Consider the following 23715-nt stretch of genomic DNA (forward strand, 5'->3'; position numbering starts at 1 on the left):
AGCAAAATCCTTCAGAAGTGATGTATATTCCCTCTTGGCTTTTGTCTTTATTAATGCAAAACAATGCAAAGTAATGGCTGCTGCAGCTTGTTATTGCTAAAATATGCTGACAGCAATTATTTCCTTTAAATATTCTCTTTGGATACTAATGCACAATTATTTTTTCTTTGCACATTAATATCAAAGGAAGTTTTGGCAGCAGAGGTATTTGTGTACGTTTTCAAGGGCAGTTCATTGCACCCTGAAGATACACCACCTTGTCATGTGGCCTTGTCAGATTTACCAGCCTGAGCAGGGTCTGGCTGTGTTTCCTTCACAACTGAAAGGTCTTTTTAATTTTAAGGAGTCCGTGTATTCTGAAGTAGTGTTGACTTACTGTAAAACACTTTGCCTGTGGAAACCTTGCAGAACATGGTAATATTTGTAGAGCAGTGTGGCGTGAAAGGCACAGTACAGAGGTTTAAGCATTCAGGTGCACCCAATGCTTTCCCTGTGCAGTGATGGCCATACTGAGGGTAAACTGCTTGCTTATTCTTTTGCTTGCCAACTGCAGGCAGCAGTACTTCAGATGCTGGGCTGAATGTGTTGCTACTGTTGTTTTGGTGAAGATACAGTTGTTTTCACTGCACCTGATGGGTGATATCACTCTCAGTGAATGGGTAGATAAGATATATTGCGGCACCTCTGAGGTAAATTCACATGATAACGCTGTGCCCCCACCTGAAGTATGGAGTGAGTTGGCACCAGAGAAGTTGGAATGATTTGGCAGCTGGTGAAGAGCTGTCAGACATACCCTGCACCTGTCTGAAGCAGTGAGGCTTAGCTAACCCCTGCTCACTGGGGCAAAAATCCATCTGGATCTGTATAAATATGCAAGTCATTCACAAAATAAAGATGACATATCTTTTAAGCCACCACAGTTTGACTAAAGTGTCTTAGACCTTAGGTATGAGATAGGCAAGGCAGTGCTGCAGCTGCACAAGCTTCAGCCTTTCATGCTGGGAAGTTTTAAAATGTCTGTGAAGCTGTCCTACTTTTAAAGGCTTGGCACAGTTTTTGCAAACTAACTGTAAATGGTTACAGAGCTTATCAGTATTGTCCTGCTGGAGAAAAGCAGTTTTGTTTACGGTTAAGTTTGCAGCAATGGTAAGATTGAAAAAATAAATTCAGTGTGTATAAATGTCTGGGCTCAGAGGATATTCCTCTTCTGGAGCTGTAGAACTGCTCCAAGCATCCATATATATCAAAATTCTCACTTACATGCAAGGAGAAGCTTTCACACTGCCAGAGAGTCTGAGTGTGGATAGAAGCCAGTTGTATTTCTCAGGAGTAAAATGAGAGATGGAATTAATGCTACTCATCTACCATCTAGTGGTGAGCTGCCATCATGACCCAGAAGAAATTAATCTGGTCCTTCCCCTTAGCTCCCAAAAAAACAGTACAGTTTTTACATGAATGTGGATACATTGAGTGGATAAAAGTTACTGCAGTTTCTAGTTTTAACACCACATTCTGTTATTATCTAACATGCAATTTAAGCTTTCTCTTTATATTATTATATATTTTAGGGTAATTGTGAGTGTCCTTTGGTGTTTGCTTCAGTTGTCTAAAATACACAGTGTGAACTGGTTGCAGCTCTGGGTTTGCGTAATGTACAGACAGACAATATGGGATGGATCCCAGCAAAAGATGGAGGAAGTGGTGGCCAGGGAGCAGGCCCTTTGGCTGTAAGCCCTCACTCTGCTGTGAGCCCTGCCTGGAGTCCCTGTGCTTCATAAAAACAGCTGTGGCATAGCTGCATCCAGGCAGACCTCTCTTCTGATGGAAAAAGCCAACATTTTTGGAGATGGTAGCAGTGGGTTGGAAGCAGGATCTGTGCAGGACAGGGTCTGCTTTTATCTTACTATACAAGGGGTATAAAGTCTGTTATTTCTTTATTCCATGCCTATTCCATCTCATACACAACCCTAAAGCTGTGGCACTCGAGTGACTGCAAAACAGGTAGAGTGGTATGTTTTTTTCCTACCATTTCTTTGGAGGATTTAATTTCCTGCTTTACAGCATGCTTCCCTCAGCATGGAGCTAGCTTGGCACCAAAGATACTTATGCCAGGTTATTTTTTAATTGGAGTTTATTCAGCCTGTAGGCACTTTTATGAATTCCACATACTCACACAATGAGGTCACTAGGGTTTGAACTTTTGACTACAATTCATTTTTACTTTACACTTTCATGTTACAGAATTGTACCTGCCCAGCAAGTTGTTCTGTGATGGATGAGTGCTTAGTTTGCTCCCAGCAATCATTTTAGATGTAGTGTGGAGCCATGGACATCACACATTTTCAAAATTTTGTCTGAACCTTAAATACTCAGTGTTGATGGACAACTCTGCACTGTTTCCATGTTTCATGGATCTGCCTTTCTGTCCAGATTTCATGTATAACCCAGTATGTATTCTAGTACAGCCACTAAAGCTTGAAGACATATTTTGGGTACAAAGCCTAGAAGATCCTAACCAGTCAGGCTCAAATAAGTTCTCTTTTCAGGACTGGCTGCTGTAGCTGGAAGTAAGTGTAGTTTATTTCCTTACTCACTTATCTAGTAGATTAGTCAGCAAATGAAATCTCTGCGATTTGGACCATCTCTATATTTTCCCAAATATGGAAACTAAATATTTCTACCTTGTGTTTCCCCACCACTGTAAAGCTGATTTTGCAGTATTCTTGCAAGGACATCTATTTGTTTATCAGCATTGATGTGGGTTTTTGTTTGTTTGTTTTGTTTGTTTTGGTTTTTTTTTATCTTACATGATTAAGTCTTGAGATCCTGTCCTTCACTTTGTTGGTTTCACCAAAATGCAGTATTTGGACTGGAGCAGGGGGGATTTCTTGGTTTTTGGTCCTCACAGAGGTTGCTTCCCAGGGAAGAGCTAATTAAGTGCAGCCTGGATCTGTGCCTCAGCACTTCTGAAGCTACAGAGGGTGTGAGTCACCAAAGCTCACCTGTGACATCCCATGCTTTGCCACTGTCTGCTTCATGCTACTGTCATTTATATTCAATATGTTGCTTTTAAATAGCATGAAGAGATAATTAAGTGCAAGCTTATACTTGTTTGGAGTGTTTCACATAGTTTTTGCTTTCATGAAGGAAGAGCTCCATGTCACTGGAATAATGAAAACTCAGTGTGTTTCAGATTGGCATGTGTCAGCCACTAAGGCTGCCTGAACAAAACACTGTTTTGAATTTGTTACAAAAAAGTAAAAATCAAGTTACTTGACATTTCACCTAGTCTTTCACAAACTCTTAGATCATATGGTATTTAGGTTGCCTTGCTGGCATCTGGCTTCACAGTACACCAGACTTTTTATTACTTGAGTACCTTATCTGCATGACCATAAGTGCATGATAAATTACAGTGAAGAGGTAACTCTGCTGTAATTATGGTTGAGTCATAGTTTATTTGCAGACAATATTTTAAATGTTCTAAGACCTGTCTGTCAACTCATTTATGTTCATGCCATACAAAAGTCACTGGTCTCAGCTAGTCCACACCATAAAGTTCCCAGTACTCAGCTTTGGCAGAGTTGAGGTGGTTTCTCCTAGGGAAGTCTCTGGGCTCTGAATATTGAGCACACAGGGCTTAACTTCAAGGACATCTTGTAAAGATGAAGAGGAAGAAGACCATTAGGGGTGGGATACATAGGACTCAGATATGTCCTCACTGTTTGTCCTCACTATTTCTAGCTTCAAAAAGTGTCCTCACAGTGAAGGACCATAGGGTGGTAGCTGGATGAGGTAGTGTTCAATCCCCACAAGGAGCAAGCAGCAGCTAGGATCTGAGGGTGATCATCTGTAGTACCTGCCTCCAGTTTCTGAGTGCTGTAGGGCTGGGTATGAGCATACCTGCTGGGAGCTGGCTGTTTTCAGCTCTCGGAACTCTTCCTTTTGGATTTATTCACCTCTGGTTCATCCATGTGCAATTTAGAGTGTAGCTTAATCAACCCAACATGTGTAACTGTAAATATGATAAACTGTGAAGGATAATTAGGTGAAGTAGTGGGGGAAATTTCTTAAACTGGGTTTACTCCTAAGGGGCTTGTGACTTGGAGTGAGGGCTCACCACTCCAGTGGCATTCTGGTCTTGCTGACTACAGGGCCTGAGAACAGAACAGCAGAACCCTGACACAGGCTCTGAACAGCATCTTGCAGAAAACTGAAGTTTCAGTCAGACCGAACAACACTGGATTTGCACTAAACTCTGAGCTGTTCTGCACAAGTCAGGATGCATTCACACAATGTCCCCACAGTCACTCAGTGAATGACTTCCAGATGCATTTGACCAGAGCTAGACTAGAAACTGCTGCTCATTGCTACAAACCTAGATTGCAGGATCCATTGCTGCAATAAGGCAGCAAGGAACCCTCAAATGACAGGAATATCTTCCTATCAAAAAGAGCAAAAACTCTTTCAACTCTCAGCAGCAGAGCTGTCATCCATTCAGTGCAGCCCATAATTATCTGTTGCTGTATCTGCTACTAGGGAGAAGAAAAACAAGGCAGTCATGACAGTATCTGAATTCTGGATTGGGTTGAATTTTAGGCCAAGAAACTCTGCCAGTTCTTAATAAAACTTGCTATTCCTGAAAACTGTAGTATAATATAGGAGTTGCTGTCATCCCCTCAGAAAGTTTTGGGTGGTGACAGGGAGAGCTCAGATGGACTTCACTGCAGTTAGCCTGGAGCAAGCTGCACCCTTTCTTTATTGCATTTGTGCACCTCAGCCTTTCCAGAGCGCCTCATATGTAACTCTGCTGTAGCTGTCCAGTGGCACCTCAGTAATACCCAGGTGTTGCTCACCCTGGGATAAGGAGCAATAAATAGTACTCCAGAAAGTGGAACGACACCTCTGGCCATATGATTTGGTTTCTTAAATCAAGTGTAGTGTTGAGTTTGTGGCACTGAGAATCCATCTCAATGCTAGGTGGTTGAGATATCCAAAGTGAGCAGAGGCAGCTGCAGAGTTTCCCCTGAGCCACCTGCATTTTCCCTTTCTGACATGTGGATGCTGCCACGTTGCTTGTGGTGCCAGGATGCTGTGGCAGGCTGAGAGACCAGGGGAGGCTGGAGTGGTGGGGGAAAGCAAGCCCAGCGGCCTTGCCCCCACCCCATTCTCTAGGAAGTAATAAGTTGCCCAAGGCAGCTCCACTCCTCGCAGGCTGGGGTTTGTGGCTGCTGCTGGGACTTGCTGAGGGCAGGGCTTGGGCAAGGGCAGGGATGATGAGGCTTTGCTCTGGAAGGGTGGAGAGAGTGAGGAACCAGACGACCTCATTTTGGAGGGACTGTGAACAGAGGCAGAGGCTTATGACTTTTTGTGTTTTGCTTTGTTAACATGAAGTTCCACTTCCAACCTGTGGTTATCATCTGGCTTTTGAGATTTGCCAGTAGGTATTACAAAGATAGCCTGAAAGAAGAAAAAAAGACCCTCATTTTGCCAAATAAAGGGATTTTTTTTTCCTAGACCTGTTACTTGTTCTGGGGCATTCTGAGTTAATTCAGAAAATACTTAGGGATTTATTTAGGATTTATTAATATCTATACATCTAAAAGAAGCAGATAATATGACTACCCCTTTATTATACACTACACGCTTGCAGTTCCAGTTCAGATACTGAAGGAAAGAGAGGACAGTATGAGAGCATCATCCAGCCATCCCCAAATATGGAGTCACCAGAAAACTAGAGGAAACAGTTTTCTGGTTTTAGCACATTTTCATTTTTATATAAGTGATAAGATTATTTCTGCAAAGGAAATACATTTCCCTGCAAACTCCTCCCCTCTGCCATTAGGAAATATGTTAGCTGGTTTGTATTTGGAAATGAATTAGAGGAGAGGATGAAGGAAATCCTTGAGGCTGAGGAACAGATTTGAGAATCATGAGATCCGCTTGTCATTTCCAGTCCTGCCCTATGCTTCTACATGACTTAAGTGCTTTGTATCTGTTCCTTATCTGTGAAATGTGGATATTACCAAGGTGAACTCGCTAATCTTGGTGAGACATATTGCTGAGAGGGAAAGCTTTATGCTTTATCATTGGTTGTGATAAGCAGGCTTTCAAGGATCAGGTTAAATGAAGCAAACCTGCATTAAAAGGCTTAGAAAATAGATGGCTAAATTTTCTTTGTATCTATATAGCCTGATCTCTTAATGTGGTTTTATGGGTGTATTTGTCAGTTAGAACACCACAATTGCTTTGGTGTCCACAGATCCCAAGTGGAAAATTATATACATTTTTTCCCTCATTTTTAAAACTCCTAAAATGAGTGTTTCACCACAGCAATTTGTGTTGCTTTTGCTATGTCATAGGGCACAGTAGTATAATTTTTCTTTACTAAAATGCATAGTATTTCCTGCATCTATTCTGTGAGCTTATACTGGTGTGGTGCAGTGGTATTCCTTTAGGGAGTTCCCCTCAGAAGCAGCGCTTTGCAAATTTTTCAAACTGTGGCTCCACACGATTTTTTTTTGGCAGGGGGTGGTAAGGGGAAAAGAAAAGGCAGGTTATCCTCCAAACAGATAAAACTTAGGTAAATGTTGGCCATGGTTGTATTGCATTGTTTGCTTCTGTTTTGCTTGTGTATATAAGTGCAATTTAAGCAGGTTTTTTTTTGCAGTTGTTTCACAGATTGTATTTTGCTGTCTTGCAGACCACTGGTTGAATTGCCCTTGGTATCCTAGGGATAGATAATCATTGCATTTATGTGGGGTCTTCTCAAAGGCTAATTAAAAATGTTAGTGGCAGAGGAGGCAGAGGGATGTAAAGAAAAATAATATAGTGCAATTTGCATTTAATTACAAAAGAATAGATGGAAATTTTCTTGAATTGGACTGGTTTAATAATTCTTGTTTGTTTTGATTGAAGATGCAATTACTGAAAGCGTGCTTTCTTCTGCAGAAAAAGCAGTCATTTCCATTGTAGCTATTGCTGTAGTATCACTGTTGGAAATTGTCACTGTTGGATCGATAGGGGATCACTGGGCTGTCTTAACATTTCAGAATCTTTTTATAAAATCTAGAAAGAAAGCAATAAATAATTTTCTTGCTTTATTTATCCAGAGTTTCATAATCTTTGTATATGTTGCAACAGTTTTCAAATAAACCAAAGTATTGATTATGTCCCTGAAACATAAAACAAGCTTTTAACCTCATTTAGTATTGGTGATAAATGACCTTCAACTAATGCTCTCCCAACTGCTATTTATCAACAAGAAAAAGTGCAGTGGTTACTTTTTATCATGTACCTAGGTGGAGACATATCCAGACTTTTACTCTGTTAGGTCAAGGTGGTAAAATAATTTATAGCTACTAGGTCACAATCCCTTGGCCCTTTTTATGTTTCGTGGCTTGCATAAACTGAAAAGCCACTTCTAATATTACTGCTGAGTTCCTAAGATTTGGTAGTTACTGTCTTATACAGAAATAATAGCTGTTTAATAGTCACCAATTATATGTTATATAGCTGTCATAGCTAGTGGAAGAAATTTGTACATTTTTATATAGACCCCTAAATATATGCAGAAATGTATATTCTTTATCAGAATACAAAGATACCTACATGACCTAGCATAAGTATTATGATAGTTTCAAGCCTTGTAATTTACAGAAGAACGTGACTGATTACCCATCAAAACTTTTCACTGAGAAGATGTAGTAATTGTGTTCTGAAGCTTCTCAGCCTACTCAGGTTTTCCTTGTAACTTATTCTCAGTCAGAATCACCATCTGTTTAATTTATCACACTTTTCAATAAATTGCATTTGGAAATTAATGTGCATTTTTGTAAAGACATCTATTAGATTTTGATTATCTGTTTTCTCTGGGTTAGAAAAAGGAAGTATTAGTTCACAAAATTACATTTCAGCCAGGCAATTCAAACATACAGAGATAACAGAACAAGAAGTATTGCAACTTATTGTGTAGCTAAGGAAAACAAAAAACCCTCCCCCCCCAAAAAAAAAGCCCAAAAAAACCAAAACAACCAACAAAAAAAAAAAAAAGAAAAAAAAAAGAAAAATAAAACACAAAAAGCAAAAGTGTAGTCAAGATGCTCTTTTGCCTTTTGCTCTTTTCCCTGGAGAAGAGGAATGATGGAGTTCTTTGTCCAAGAGGCACCTACTTGTGACTTCCGAGCAGATAATCAGGTAGAGAAAACCTTTCAGGAGGGAAGTGTCCCTTTATACCTTTGTACTTGTCTATATGTGCATGTTATGGAACCTTATTGCGTTCTGAACGAAAAGATAAAATTTTTAAAATCCAAATAGGTAACAGTAGGCGTTGAAATGCAGATTAGTGGTCAGGGAGCCTCAGCAATGTGCACAGTCATCAAGAGATTTATAAAGTGGGGATTTTAATTAGGAAGTTTATTGCCTAAACATGTGACAAAAAAGAAAAAAAATAACTCAGGGCTTGTTTTTCCTTTGCTATCTTGGTGTCAGCCCTCAAAAGTGTCCCAACAGCAGGAAGCTGACTAGCAGCAGGATCTGTTTGGTCAGATTTGTAATTTGGGCTTTCTCTGCAGCAGAGAATGGGTTATTCATGGTTGGTGTAACTGCACCATCAAAAGTCCTGCCATGCAATTTCAGGTACTGGCAATTTCTTTGCCATATCACTGATAAAAGTTGCATCCTAAGCAACACTATATCAGTACTGTTCAATTTAGATCTTGTGCTTCTTGGGGAGCACTTCCTCTGAAATCAGTTCTGAGCACTGAATTTATCAAAAGTACATAGTGGTCTGACTAATAATTGGAGAACTGGGCTTTAAAGACTAAGCTAAGATTTCAGTGATTAGACACCTGATGCTGATGTTGCTTACCTTGGTTATTAATGAGAACAGAGAACACCAATAGCAGTCATGTGCCATTAAATGGAACAGGGTTGTTCCTGTGCCAGGTTGAGCTGAGTGAGATCATGATCGAGTCCTTGAAGTTGTTGTACCTGGATTGGGAAATCAGTCTGGGCCCAGGCATGGGAGGGGTTTGGTCTGGCTGGGCACAGACTCTGTGGTGTCTTTGTTTATCTGGGAGCAGCCTGGGAGACCTCCCACTGTAGCCTGTTAGGTGTGGTCAGGGGGTCCTGGGGAGCACAGCGTTAACAGCACACCTGAACGTGGCACCTGGAGTTGAGCCTAACTAAAAACAGCTGTCAAGTGAAGTGAGGGGCAGCTATCAAGGACAGCTGCACACAGCTGGAAAACACCACATGGTGAGACTGCACATTTCTGGGGCAAGCAGTGTTCGCAGCACTGGGGAATGTGGTTGTAGTTCCATCTAAACCTACCTGCAATCCAGCTTGACACCTGGTTCCTGCTTGTAGTGCTGCCTGGCTGGTCACTTGATAGGCTTAGCTGATGCTTTTGTTCAGGGGTTCAACTTGATTCCTGGAACATAAAAGAACCTGCACTGCTGGAGATGTCCTGACAGGCTTCCCTTTGTCCCTAGGGGCTGCTTCTGGATGGCCCAAGCCTCCCATAGGTCCTGTGTCATATTTGCATGATGCGTGGCATGTGGAGGTATCTTAGATTCCTTTGGACATTTGAAATGGTTCTGAGTGCTTATGTTCAGGCAACAAAATTTCATCCTAGATTTCTCCTGGCTGTGATGACAGCTGTATTATCTAGTTAATGTACTGACAGCTCCATTGCAGAATTGAAATTTAAATGTGGGAATCTGCAGCTAAGAGTGACATGTTAAAAGGGAACAATAGCAAAATATAAGTGTAACTGGAATTGAAGTAAATGTTCATTTTAAGTGGTTGTATTTGTAGATACACTGCTTTCAGGAATAAGCAGAGCTGTTTGCATTTGCAGTCTCAGAAGAAACCTAGCTGAGGATACAGCCTAGAAGGCAAGATTAATAATCTTGATTGCTAGTATTGGTGATCCTGTGCTGTTGCTAGACTAGCAGGTATGAATTTCAGAAAATCCAATGTGGATTAATCTTAGACTTTAACTTCTCAGAAATCTCAAAATACCTTGAAATTTTTGACCAGCACTTAAAATGCATGAGCCAGTGCATGAGATTTTGATTTTCATCTATGTAAAGTGCCATGTGTATCTCTAGACATCTGTAGATATTCCCAGTAATCATTGCACAATGTCAACCTGCTTTCACTTATAAAAGATTCATTAGGAGAAGGTAATTTGAGGTCAGCAGTGGTGCACCAGTATAAAGCCAGTCACAGGTGGAGTACAATTGTTTCCTCAGAATTTTTTCCTTGATGTCAAGAATCACACTTATGCTTAAGTGACTGCAGTACTGGAGCCTGTGAGTTGTGTACTGGTTATTTTTATTCTTGCTAGTGAGTGGTCACTTGATCAGGTCCTGCTTGGGCAGGCCACTTAGACGAATGTAAGATTATCAGTCTGGTTTCCCCGTTTTTTTGCAGTGATAGGATTTTATTTTCTCTTTTAGTATTATTCAGTGCAGTTTATAGATCTAAGACTAAAAACACACATCCTTCAAGATTGTTTGTTGGACAGCAGAGATTAATGTGGCTGTCATTTGGATCACTGCTGAAGGTGGAGTCCTGCAGAATGCAAGCAGTCCTCTGCAAATGTTATTGCTCAAGATAAGGGTGTAAGCAGCAGATTATGAGATGACGTGTGATGTGTCCTTCCCTCAGTCTAAAAGTACAGGATCATGGTATGAACTTTGCCTGACTGGTTATGCAGAGAGTATGCTCACATTTGTAGCTCTTATGGACGAGACTTTGCGAAACAAAAACATAAAATGACTCTCATGAGCTCCTTTCTCAGTCACTGCATATGTGGAGACCCTTTACCTGTGTCTGATTCTGAGGTAAGAACATTATTTAACCTGTGACTTTGCTGCTCAGACTTGGAGGGGCTATGCTTAAGGGACAGCTTTGCTGAAGCTGTGTTAATGCACCAGCCAGGCAGTGACTTTCTGCTTAATTAAATGTACTGTTAAAACTGGTCCTGAACACAAATCTGTAGAGAACCTGAAGTTCTTCCTTGAGTGACAGGTGTCATGCTATAGAAACCAAATTTTTTTAAAGTGCTCTATTTAGAATAAATGTCATACTGTAAGTGAAATAATTTAGTGTAGAGCAATGTGTGATGTCAATGTTTTTTTCATAATTGGAGTAATCATGTTAAAATATTGACTGTTTAGTAACTTTGCTTTCTGACTGAAGTGCTTTCATACCATGAAATTAACCTTTCTTTCAAGCAAAAAGCAACATCTGCCCACTGTGTCATGAGGCTTAAAAAAGGCTCACTGGATTTTTAGTGGCCTGGCTGAAAATTACAGGTGGGCAAGAAGGTGACAGAAGATAAATCATCTGTCACAGACATCATTGCAAAAGGCTGCTTCTGGGCTGCATGTTTGCTTTGGTTATGCAATATCTGGAATGCCTTCATCTGGTCTGGAACAGATGAACAAAATATAGTTAGAGACAAAATGATGCTTGTCTTTTTTGGAATACTTACTAGCTTTCTCTATTTCTTTTCTGTTTTTATGAAGGAGCTCAGAAAAGGCAAGAAACACCAAGAAATCAGAAATTTGAGGGAAAAGTGAACATAAATTTTTGTGTGCAGATTTTTTTTCTGAAAAATTGCAAGGGTTTTGCAAGAAAAAAATTACAAGAGTATTACTTCAAACGCATTGAAGTGCTTAAAAATATTCCCTCTACCAAGTATTTCAGCTGAGATTATTTTATTTCCAAACTTGTAATGCCACTACAGTTGTGATACTTGAACCTCTGTGAGCCAGGTGTGCTGTTAAATAGGAAAAATATGCTCATTTTCCAAGCTTCCTGTCTAAACCCATCATTTTCCCCTGTCTTTGTGCTATATCTCTGATATAATCTGCATGACTTGAACCTCCCAGAGCATATGGGAAGTGAGCTTCTCCCTTTCAAACTGGATGAGCTCGCTCACCAGATCACTCCTGGCTGCAGAATCTCTTGATCTGACCAAGAGGCATTGTGGGAGTAGGTGGTAGGAGGGAATGTGACTGCCCAGTCTGGTATCAGCTTACAGCTACATGGATCTGCAAGCGGTCAAAATGCAGCCTTGCTGTTTGTTTTCATCACTGAACGGAGGTGAAACAGAGAAATATCATAGAATGGGTTGGCTTGGAAGGGACCATCCAGTTCAAACTCACCTGCCATGGACAGAGACATCTTTCACTAGACCAGGTTGCCCAGAGCCCCATCCAGGCTGGCCTTGGATGATACCAGGGTTGAAGCATGCACAGCTTCCCTGGGCAGTCTAGTCTGGTGCCTCACCACCCTCATGGTCAAGAATGTTTTCATAATATGTAACCTAAACCCACCTTCTTTCAGTTTAAAATTGTTGCCCATTGTCCTGTTGCTACAAGTCTTGGTAAAAAGTCCAAAACCACAGTAGAGTTATTTTTACTGGTGTTACCTGTAATATCCAATCTGTGCATAGAAAAAAGTCCTATGAGCACAGAGCTGTCTTTCTCAGACACTATTCCATGAGTTCAGTGTTTGTGATAGGATCTATCTGTACTGTTGAGGTAATAGGTGAGTTTTTAGTGTTACTAGTCTGGTTTGCCAAAGAGGTACTGATTGTTGGGTGTTTACCTTACCACAAGCATCATGATGTCTCTGCTTTGCAAAGTTATCTCTTCCTGAATTGTTACCTCTTGAGGAACTGAGGAAGTTCTCTTCCTCATTTGCATTTATTGTATTCATGGTAACTCTTTCTGTTTTAGACATGTTAAGTTGATCTGCCATATGACAAACTCACAAATTTTTAACTGTCAGAAAATTCTGTGGCTTATTTGACTTGTTCACATTTAAAAAGGTTGTTTCTGATGACCACTGGAAGAAGTCCACATCCCAGGATGAAGAAAAGGCAGACTCACAAAAGGTCACACCCAGGAAATGGGGCTCTGGAAAAAGATCCCGGCCCAGACCTCTCTCAGACTATGGCCAAATGGCGATCCGAAGTTTCTCTATACCAGAAGATGCAGTTGCAGTGGAGTCTCAGAAGATAGACTGCACAGATGGAGAAAATCAGCCAGGACTGGCTTCTGTTGGACCTGTGATCCAAAGCAATACTGTAGGCTACCACAGAGGGAGAAAAAGAAGACCCATCTCTGTAATAGGTGGGGTCAATTTCTATGGAGACGATCAAGTAGAAGAGAGAGAAAATCTGCTGACACAAGTAAGATAAACAGATGTGCTCTGCAAACTGCAAAAGACCCTTTCACTTCCTTGTCTCTATCTTCAGCCTAGAAAATAGAATGGATGCTTCCTTCTCTTCCTTCCCTTTTGTCAAGCTGACATCGTGTACTTAGAATACTGCTTTCTTGGTCACTAATTACTTTGTCTTCTTGCTAAAAATACAGCATGGAACAAACCTGACACTGCCTTTGGGATAATCTTTTCTGTATTGTAAATTAATCCGATTTCTTTCTTGGCATGGTCATTATGTCTTATGTTGGTCTATAAGGGCTTATTTGTTTGTAAGACAGATCTGTGTTTAGTCTCCTTATAGAGGGCCTGAGGAACAGAACAGTACAATCAAACAGAATGATAACACGTTATTGGTCATTTCAAATTATCCAAAAGCAGGCCTGTTCAAAAACTGTGGCTTTAAAAGTGGTGTTCAAAATCTTGGTTTTGGCATAGCAAAGATACTTAAATCAATTAAGACAGTGCTTGAGAAAATCAGTAATAAATTGAGAAATTAATGAAATTAAGAATTTAAGAAAACTGACAATATGAATGCAATGTCTGTCCATGTACTACTAAATTGATCAGATGAAACAAAGGTAGGAAACCTATAAGCAAGCACTGTGTACTTGAGTAGTACCTATATTTGCCCTCTCAGTTGGCTTAAGTAAAAGAGTGAGAAATTAAAAACTTCTGAAAGGTAAAAATTGCTCCTTTCTCCATGGAGGTAGTGCTGAACAAGTATAATGTGTAGAGGAACTTGTGTTGGTGGTCATGGCTCCATCTTGCATTTGGTTGCAGAGCTTCAGGCTCACAGGCTTTTGTAAAACTGCTCTCATCAGGTATTTTCTACTTTCTCTGAAACCTGGAGGACTTCTGCCCAAAGCAATTGTCAAGCTGATAAAGCAACAGAAAATTAGTATTTGCATCCTCAAAAAAATTGATTTTGGTGGTTATTAATGAAATTTGACTCCTGTTAGTCTTTCTGAAGTCACTTCATCTCCTGCTGGGAAGTTTAGTGATAGTAAAGTGCTGAAACAATGGCAGGTTTCAGTTTTCTGTGAAAAAGATTTTGTAACATGAACACTGTTATTGTGTATTACATACTTTCTCTTTTTAAGTCCCTGATGAAAAAATGCATCTTGATGCAAAACTCCAGCTGTAGCCAATGAACCTTTTACCTAGGCAAAGACCTTTCTTTCAAATCATATGTAATTAAGATATTTTAAAATTAATTCTATCTCTTAACTTGGGAGAAAAAAAAAAAAAGAAGAAAATAATTGTTGCCAATTCTAGGCCATCTTACTCAAGAATAATAGATGGATTTTAAGAGATAGTAAGTACTGGCAACTTGCTGTACTGTGTAAGGGATTAAACACTCTCCAGGCCCTTCCTTTGGTGTTGAAACAAAACTGATCTCTTTTCAAACTTCATTCACATCAGTTAATAGTGAAGGAACATGCATCAAGGCAGCTATTTGAGTTGACTCTTTCTGTGCTCCATTGCTGCCATAAGAGCTTGGTTGGGGTTAAGTTAGCATGTTGCTGGATCACTGTGGTCAAGACCAAAACGATGAAGCATTCCTAACATTATTAAACCAAATTATGGCCTTCCCAGGCCAATTTCGCAGGACTGCCACACATCCATGTCTGTCTGAGGAAAGGATTTGGACTGAAGCCTTATAAGAAAATTTTAGTTGCCCAGAAATAAATAGCTTGTTTTTCCTACTTAGCCAGTTATTTACATACAGTAATTGCCATCACTTTTACTAGCTATTTGACACAACAAATCAGCCTTTTTGTGGTGAAGGATCCTGGTATACTGATAAGGCACTTAGGAAATAAGGTTTAAAGATGAGGCTGTAGATGAATCACATTGCATACACAGCAGTCATAATAAAATGTAAACTTTTAGCTGGGGTGTGAAAAAGGACTCATTAAGCAGGCATATATGTGCTGGAAGTATTTTATGTGGGCCTGTCAAAGACTGCTCTTCACACTGGTGAATTTTTTCCTTTAAAGCTTTGAAAACCCATGAGAATATTTGAAAAGTACAAAGCTAATTCCTCTTTGCTGTATTTTGTTTTGGTCTGACAGCTTAGGTGTGAGAAAACATTTTCAAACAATACTGTCATGGCTTTTGTAACAGAGCGTCAAGAGATAGTTCATTAAAAGCCATTTCTGATGTTTCAGATTACTTGATAGAAGAACAGTAACAACTGAACAATAGGAGAAGATCTAAAGATGAGTTTCTCTGAAGTTCATGTGCTGAAGCCTGGCTATTTAATGTTGAATGCTTATGCAAGATCATTCACCCTGGCTTATGTGGCATTGTTCAGGGGCAACGTAAAATCAGATTCAATTTGCAAATAAAACGGGGGTAGTTTTTCCAATCATAATTTAACAAATGGATGATTTATCCGAAGAAAATGGCTTTGAGATAATGTTGCAATGTTGCAATAAGCTTAGTATTACCTCTTCCTTATGAGACTCCTGGGAACTCAAAACAGAGCATCATTTACACAATTGTTGTCCTGTTTATTTTACTGACAAGTACTACATGTAACTGATGCAAACAGAAATCCACCACCTCTGCAGAAAACCTGTTTTACCATCCTCACCCTAGAAAGCCTTTTCATTAATCTAAATTGACTTTCTTTCAGTTGAAAGCCATTCCCCCTTGTCCTATCACAACATTCCATTGTAAAAAGCCCCCATCCAGCTTTCTTGTAGGCCCCCTTGGGTACTGAAAGGCCATAGTGAGGTCTCCCTCCCTCTCCAGGCTGAACAATCCCAGCTCTCTCAGCCCAGTCTTTATAGGAGAGGTGTTCCTGCCTTCTTGATTGTCTTCAAAAAAGAGTATTACAAGATGAAAATTACAGAGCGTGGCTGACCACTACAGAAGGCTAAGGAGTTTTTAATGTAACAAAGAACTGTAATGTAATAAAACTTGTTCTGTGATGCTAGTGGACATGGTATGCAGTGTTTAAGCAATGTCACTTCAACATAGGGGATTTTACTGCCCTTGTAATTACCTGGACTATCTGGAGAAACTTTACTTCATACCTGAGCTTTGCTCAGTTGGACTTGCCTGTAGCTTTACTAATACTGGATTTTCCTGTTTCCTTGGTAGCCTGTGGCACGGCCACCTGTTCCAGCACACAAGGTGCCCCCGTACAAGGCTGTTTCAGCCAGGTTCCGGCCACTCACCTTCTCACAAAGTACCCCCATCGGTCTGGACCGGGTGGGACGGAGGCGGCAGATGAGAACATCTAATGGTAAGATGAGTATTTTTAACTTTGCATATCAAAAAGCCACACTCCAGGCTAAGCAAGAATTAGAATATAGTATGGAGGACAAATGGGTGCAAACCAAATCAATGACAAATTAATACCCAACTAAGTTGCTTTGTTTTGTGAGTTTCTTACTAGAGCTGCTGTTCTCATGTAAAACTTGTTTTCCACGTCTATTCTCTGGCATTACTATGGTTTATTGTTCTGTAGCATTTATATGCCTGTATTCTCCACTTTCTTCATATGCTTGCCTAAAGTCGATAGATTATGAAGGAAGTATGTTCTAATATGCTTGAGTTTGTACCTGAACCCTAGCCACACCACACATGTATTTTTAATTTTCTGTTTGCCATGCATTCAGCTTTACTTAGATAGGCAAACCTTAAATAATTAAGTGGCTTACTGGTGAGTGTAGTCCAGCCAGAGCTCTGGTACATGAGGGACAAGTTCTTGGTAAAAATTGCCTTTTTGGAAGCACTGTGCTTTAACAGGCTCCCTGATGTGTCCTGTGTAATTTTGCTGTAATTGTTTACTCTTAGCATGCAATGCTATTTGGAGTTAATAGAAGTCGTCTATTAACTAGTCTAGATGTAGTGGAACATTTCTTCACAGATGGGTCCAGAAGAACCTGGGCTAACACCATTTGTGTTCCTTCAGACACTGACAAGATTTGGAAATAAAAGCAAAATTCTTACTTTGTATCTTTTACTGTTAATAGTGAACAAAGCACTGGTGGGAACCTTCACCCTGAATGTTCTGGATCAAGGCTTCCTATGACTGAAGTAGGAAACTTAACAAATAGCATTTTCAATGTTTATTAAAATTACGTGTATGTTTACAAGTCAGTACTTGGCTTCTATGGTTCTTAGCTAAGTTTTATCTGCAGTGATGTCCAAATTTTACCAACAATGCTTTAACTACAAATTAGTTTATGTAAGAACATGTTAAAACTGAATTCTCCTGTTTTCAATAGAACATTACAGTTTTTTTCAGGAGGTGCTCTTCAAGAAGCAGACTTGAGAATTTCTGACTATGTCAATAAGAGGGACTTATCCACTGAGATGAGCTCAGTTGGTTGGACCATGGTCTTGATAATGCCTAGGTTGTGGGTTTGATCCCTATATGGGCCATTCACTTAAAGGTTGGACTTGATGATCTTAGCGGGTCCCTTCCACCACAGAATATTCTGTGACTGAGACCCGTTATTGTGCTGGATTAGGCAGCTGGTTTAGGGAACTAAACTCCAAATAAGCCACTCCCTTTCCCCCTGCCCCTTTCATTAATGGAGGGACAATAAGGAGAAATTACAAGATAACAATTTACTAAAATTGCAATGACAACAGCAGTGTTAATAGGAAAAAGTATGCAAAAAGAAGCTTCCCTACCCACAAAAAACATCATATACCACTGTGAAAAAAAACCCAGGTCTTCCTGAAGAAAGTGCCTCCTGTGGTCTCCACACAAAGGCAATATAATTTCTGTTCTGCATCTAGGCCACATGGTATTTGGGACACAAAGGCAATATGTCATGGAGAGCTTCTGCTGCTTAATGTTCTCCCTCACCCCAGTCAGAAAACAATGAAGGACTAGGGCAAGCAAACCCCTTGGAAGCGTGATCATTGCATTGTGCCACAGTGGTGCCTCAGACCGCCCTGCTTTGCTGGTTCAGTTCTGCACAGCTGCCTCTGGCACTGATGCTGCTCCACCCAGGTAGGCTCAATCCCACACAGCTGCCTCCAGTGCTGGTGCTGCTCAAGTTGGGCCCTTTTGGAGCTTGAGCTCTGTGTAGCTCAGCTGGGCATGGCTCTGTGCTGCTGCCTCTCTCTGATGCTTTTTGTTCCCTTGGAGTGGCATCTCAGACTCATCCTCGCTGCCCTTCAGCACTGTGTCTTAAAGCTGCCACCTGAAGGGATGGGAGAGGGACTGACAGTGGCAGAGAGGGACTGGGTCCACTTGCCTGATCCCAATACCTTCTCCCTGGAGAGATCCAGCAAGATGGCAAACTTTGGTTTCCAGTGCCTGGTGACTCCTGCCAAAACCATGCCCCCAGTGACGATGCTGGTGGTATGGAATAAAGAGCTAGAAGTTCCACCCTCTCTTCTCTCTAACCAGGGAAATTATATATATTCCATATGTATTTTTCTTTTAATTTATATTGTAGTAAAATATTCGGAACTACTTTCAAACCTGTGTCTGGTGTGTGTTGTGCTGTATGCTTCTTAGTACACTTAATGATCCAGATAATGCACTGAGGTAAATTAGACGTCGAATGCTGTGACTATTGCTGAGATTATGTGATGTCTCAGTCCCTGATTCCAGAAGGACCACTCACAGAATAACAGGTCTTCCATAATGTAGTTTGCAAAAAAGAGAGGCTCTTTTATTATCACAGAGCAGGAATTATTTTTTCTATTTTTAATTATCCTTTCCAACTGATATTTGGAAACCACATGAAATAGTATTATTACTTAGACAACTGCCTGAGAGCAGTATCTCTCCAGGTACTTAGGTTTTGAATAACTGGTCTCCTAAACTTAAGCATCAGGATGACAAATACACAAACTAAGATTTCTGCCACTTTTCAGGACAATGAAGCCAAAGTAACCTTGATTATGTTAGATGTGACTTTTATGAGATCTTACAACATACATAGAAGTGGAGCAGGAAAAGTTTCTGAAATCAAAACTCTGAAGGCAAGTGAGGAATATCATAGACTTCACAGTTTGAAAGCAGTTGCAAAGATCTATTTGGTAGCTCCAGAAGAAAATTCTAAAGTGACTAGTGTCACAAATTCTGATCTCTTTTCTTTTTTCTCTTAAATCACAAGGCACTTCCTTGTCTTTGAACATGTGAGAGTTTTTTGTTTGCTCATGCACAGTGAAATTTGATAGCACAAAAGCCCTTTATTATAGAAAGAAATTCTAAACGCAAGCACTGAAAACCAATGGTATCTTATTTTAGTTACTTGCTAAAGCCTAATACATTACATACTGTCTTCTTATAGCAATGGCAGATAAAAGTGGAGATGTAAATTTTTAGAAAAACAGGTGTTATAAGACAACAGATTGTCATCTGTAGGAAAGAGAGTAAGAATCAGACTGCCCTTGAGACTTAAATTGCTATTCTTGTGCTTGAAGGTTACAAGTCTTAAATTGCATTAAGCAGGTTGTCTATTTGTCACTGCAAAGCAATTTTTATAAGCATCTGTAAAACAAACCCATCTTTTTTTGCATATTTTTATGTGGGACTAGAATTTGGCACGTGTGGAGCACAGCTCCATGACTCAGGACAGTAGTTGGTTTTCTTAAAGAGAGAGCTCGTGAGTGGAATCAGATGTTCAGTGTCTGCTTGAATGATGTGGGAAGGGAAGTATAAAATGAAATGGTAATTCTTGCTGGTGTGCTGAATTATTCACAGTAGTAAAAGTGAGACATGAGGCACTGCACTGGCGTCAGGTGTTGGTAATGCCAAGGTAATGCATGTGGAAGAGGAAAAGAGCCTGATGTGTTTACAGAAGGATGGACTTTGAGCTGGATATTGCCATGCAGGAAAAGATCTTGCAGTCTTAACAGACTTTTACAGAGTCAGTGCAGTGCATAGTAACAGACAAAACAGTAAATAAAAGGGCAGGAGTTTGTAGAAAATGAATAGAGAACAAAACAGAAGGCCCAATTGTGCCACTGGTGTGTGTGGGGGCCATCTCCCCGTTCCTTTCTATCCCAAAAGGCATTTTTTACAGGGGACGATATAGAAAAAAGCAGAAGGACAAGAAAATTGACTCAGTGTGTGTCTCTGGGAGGAGTGATTAATGTGGCTTGGGCGCTGGAACATGGAAAAAAGGACAATAGGAGGATAAAAGTCTGTTTGGCATAGGAAAAATGAATGGATAATAGTTATTGTTTCCAATAATTTAAAAACTAAAGGGCACAAGATGAAATCACCAGAGAGCAGGCTCAAAATAAAAGATAATTTTCACAGTCTGTAAAATTAAACTATAAAACTAATTGCTACACATTGTATTTCGCATCCCAACAAGTTAAAAAAAATCAGAAAGTGGTTTGAAAAATCCAGTTCATTAAACACAAAGATATAATTTCTGCCCCAGGAGGGATCTGACTGATCTGGAAGATAACAGGAATTTAGAAAAGTACATCAGAAAAATGCCATCACACGCCTCATCTATTTTTATGTTCCTCCCTACTGGCATCTACTACTGGCTGCTGTCAGAGAAGTGGTTGGGGGTGATCTGTGGTCTGCCTGAGGATGAAGGGTTCTATGATACCAGGGTGTTTCTAGAACTGAATTTTCTTGAGGTAGATAAACTAGCTTTTTAGTATTTTAGTAAGTGCTACCCACAGAGTTTTCAGAGTGCCCTGCACAGTGGCTAAGCCAGCTCAGCATGCATTTGGACAAGGTCACTGTGGACTGCCACTACAAAGGATAGCCTGTGCCTCCTCCTGTCCCTGGCTCATCTACAAGGAAATGAAGCCACCACCACCTCACCCTAAATGAGCACTTTTGTGGTGATTTAGTTTGCCAGATGTGCCCATGCAAAGAAGGGAGGGCAGACCCCCCTCCATCCAAGCAGCATCTCACAGTGGCATTAGGTTAGTCATTGGGCAAAAGCATACAGTCTGTTCCTTTCTTCAAAAATCAGACTGAAAGAGTTTTGAGTTGTTTTTTAGAGGTTGTTTTATTAAAGTGTCTTGTAGAAGAGCTGCGTAAGGTTTGATCTGGTTTTCCTTTGGCAGTTGAACTGTTTTTCCCCAATGGGCAGGGGTTTGACATGGCAAAGATCTTGTGATCTGACTGATTAAAAGTGCAACATTTTCACTTGCAAGTCCCAGGATCATCAGCACTTCAGTGTTGTCAGTGTCACTTTTGTTTGCCAGCTTGCTTTTTTTTAATGGTTTATGCCAAGAAAAATGTTGTGTATGAAGATCTTGTGTAGTAGCTTGTTTTTATTGTGCTATCCAACTAGAGTCCTTGCAGCAAGAAATAATAGGGGCATTTGAGAGATTCAGAAAATTATTTCTGTCAGTCTCCTGTGGAGTGCAGTACAAATAGGATTTTGCAGGAAGACAGCATTAATATTTCAGGGTGATGTTTGGCCTTTCCTTCTATGTCTGAGGCAGTACTGGGAAAACCATGTGATTTTAGTGGGTGTTGAGAAGTTGCTATATTATATACAGAAATGCATCCAGGGTTTTGTGAACACATCCCTGGAGGAGGCAGTCCCCAGTTACAGGACAGGCTCAGCTGAGCAACAGTTTTCAGGTAAAGAAGAAGAGAAAATGTCTCCCTACTCCCTGTTTTCCTGTGAGCAGTCTGCTGCAGCCTTAACACTTGTGCTGCTTGTGCCCTAAAAATGATTCAGTGTTTGCTTGTGAAGCAAGAGAAATTGTGCAAAAAATACCTTAATTGTTTACTTCTTCTTGAACTTCAGCTGGTATAGTATGACAAAGATAGACCGATACTGTGAGCAGTGTTGTAATACAAGGAACTCCCAACTCCCATCCACATCATCTCTCCCTCTGGATTGCAGTCATTTGAATATAGATTGGAATCGCGTTTAGCTGCTTTAATGAAAAACAAATGTACTCCCTAGCTTGCTGTGTTTGCGATGTTCAGGCTCTGTGGGAGCGGTCTGGGCGGCTGCAGGCGCAGCGCGGCCAGGGCCAGGCAGCCAGGTTTTTGTTTCTTTTCTGGAACTTCCTCCCTAAGGGCACCCCATGATGTCAGAGAGCCGAGCTTGCGGCAGCCAGGCTGAGCGCTGAGTGCGCTGCTGGCAGCTCCCAGCCGGGCTCGGCCTGGGAGGCACTGCCGGGAGCTGAAGGCAGCTGGCAGCCTGTTCCTCTGAGCTGCGGGCAGCTCGGAGCCTCTTGTGATCCTCCACCAGCCCTGTAGGACTGAGCATCTTCACCTGTGAGAGGTCTGACGGCAGCATGGTAGCCAGGGGGGCAATGGCACGTTTTTGGAGTCTGGAGAGCCTTCAGATGGGTACGTGTGAGTAGAACATGCTCGCTCTTGCTTTTTTTACGATGATTTTTGGTCGAGCTGGTAAACAGTGGCAGTCAGGGAGGGTCTGACCAATGACACTGTCATCATCCACGGGAACCTGCAGTACTGGTGAAAAGCTGCTAGGAGATCAGCATCAATCCCAGGCTGTCTTAAGTTTTTTGCATCCCGTTGGTGCAACTGGGAAAGCACACCTCTCCCTCTGGTATTTCTGTCTGTATACAATAGAGGAAGAGATGCAGAATGCAAGATTTCATTTAATTCTACCCAACAAAGTCAATGTAAGCTTGTTGATTTGGTACAGAGTAACAAACAGCTTTCTGTCCCAAAATTGTAGTTCTTGTTTGTCTGGAGTCAAATGAATTAGGTTATTTTGATGTGCCATTATTACTGGAACAACCCCACAGGCTGTATGGATAGTGCAGTGGCAATGTGTAAAGGATCACTGGGATTAATTTTTTGGATGTTGCTGTATAAGATAAAAATTGATTCAATGAAATATTTATTTGCAGATTTTTTAAATAAATAATTTTCAGTAAGTTTTGGAAGATGTATTTTAAAAGTTTATGAGTGCTCAGATTAATGAGTTTGTAGGGGAAAAAAAAAGTCTTGATTTTTTAAAAAGGGGTTCTGCATCCTTCCTGCTTAGGCAGATTATACTGTTAAGGTGAATGTCTATTTAAAATACTAGGGAGTAGACCAGAATGGCTAAATAGCCATGTTCTGTTGTATCAAGACTATGCCATATTTTTCCAATTTTTTTGGAAAGAATCTTGCAAGTTTTTTAGTGAATCTGTGTGGTGGTCTGCTTTGATCTCTCTGGCAAATTAATGCTCAGATGAGTGAAGATGCTAGTGATGGTATGTGTGCCCTGAGGAGGGGGATTGCAGTATTTCTCCCTATAAGGTAAATAGCAGATAGCAGCAGAGTGCCTGGTGGAAGTAGGTGCATGGAATAAAGCCAGGAGTTGTCTCCTTGTGACTCTTACCTATCCAGAACCCAGAGCTCAGCAGACAGGCAGTGCCCAGGTCTGAAGCAGAGTAGAGAAGAGGCAGTGTCAGGATCCTACTGCTTGGCCTTGCTGCTTGTTGCAATTGGCAGGTTCAATAATTCTGCTTAAATGTCCCTTCCCAGGCACTCAGGAGAAAGACTTGCTCTGTTGACTTTGTGGCAACTTAGCT

General features: G+C 40.7%; 1 protein-coding gene across 6 annotated transcripts in view; it reads left to right on the forward strand.

Moving 5' to 3' along the window:
• Positions 1-23715, forward strand: part of SPATA13 (spermatogenesis associated 13) — a 146160-nt gene that overhangs the window by 103358 nt on the left and 19087 nt on the right. For 4 of the 6 annotated variants that reach the window (XM_021530636.4, XM_021530640.3, XM_021530637.4 and 1 more), the window contains exons 3-4: positions 12851-13213; positions 16357-16501. In XM_021530636.4, the coding sequence (XP_021386311.2) occupies positions 12851-13213; positions 16357-16501 (508 nt within the window). The remainder of the gene's footprint in view (positions 1-12850; positions 13214-16356; positions 16502-23715) is intronic. The other 2 variants (XM_021530641.4, XM_085556625.1) reach the window with 1 other exon arrangement.

The sequence above is a fragment of the Lonchura striata genome, chromosome 1, assembly GCF_050655825.1.
Source record: "Lonchura striata isolate lonStrDom1 chromosome 1, ASM5065582v1, whole genome shotgun sequence".
Classification (NCBI taxonomy): domain Eukaryota; kingdom Metazoa; phylum Chordata; class Aves; order Passeriformes; family Estrildidae; genus Lonchura; species Lonchura striata.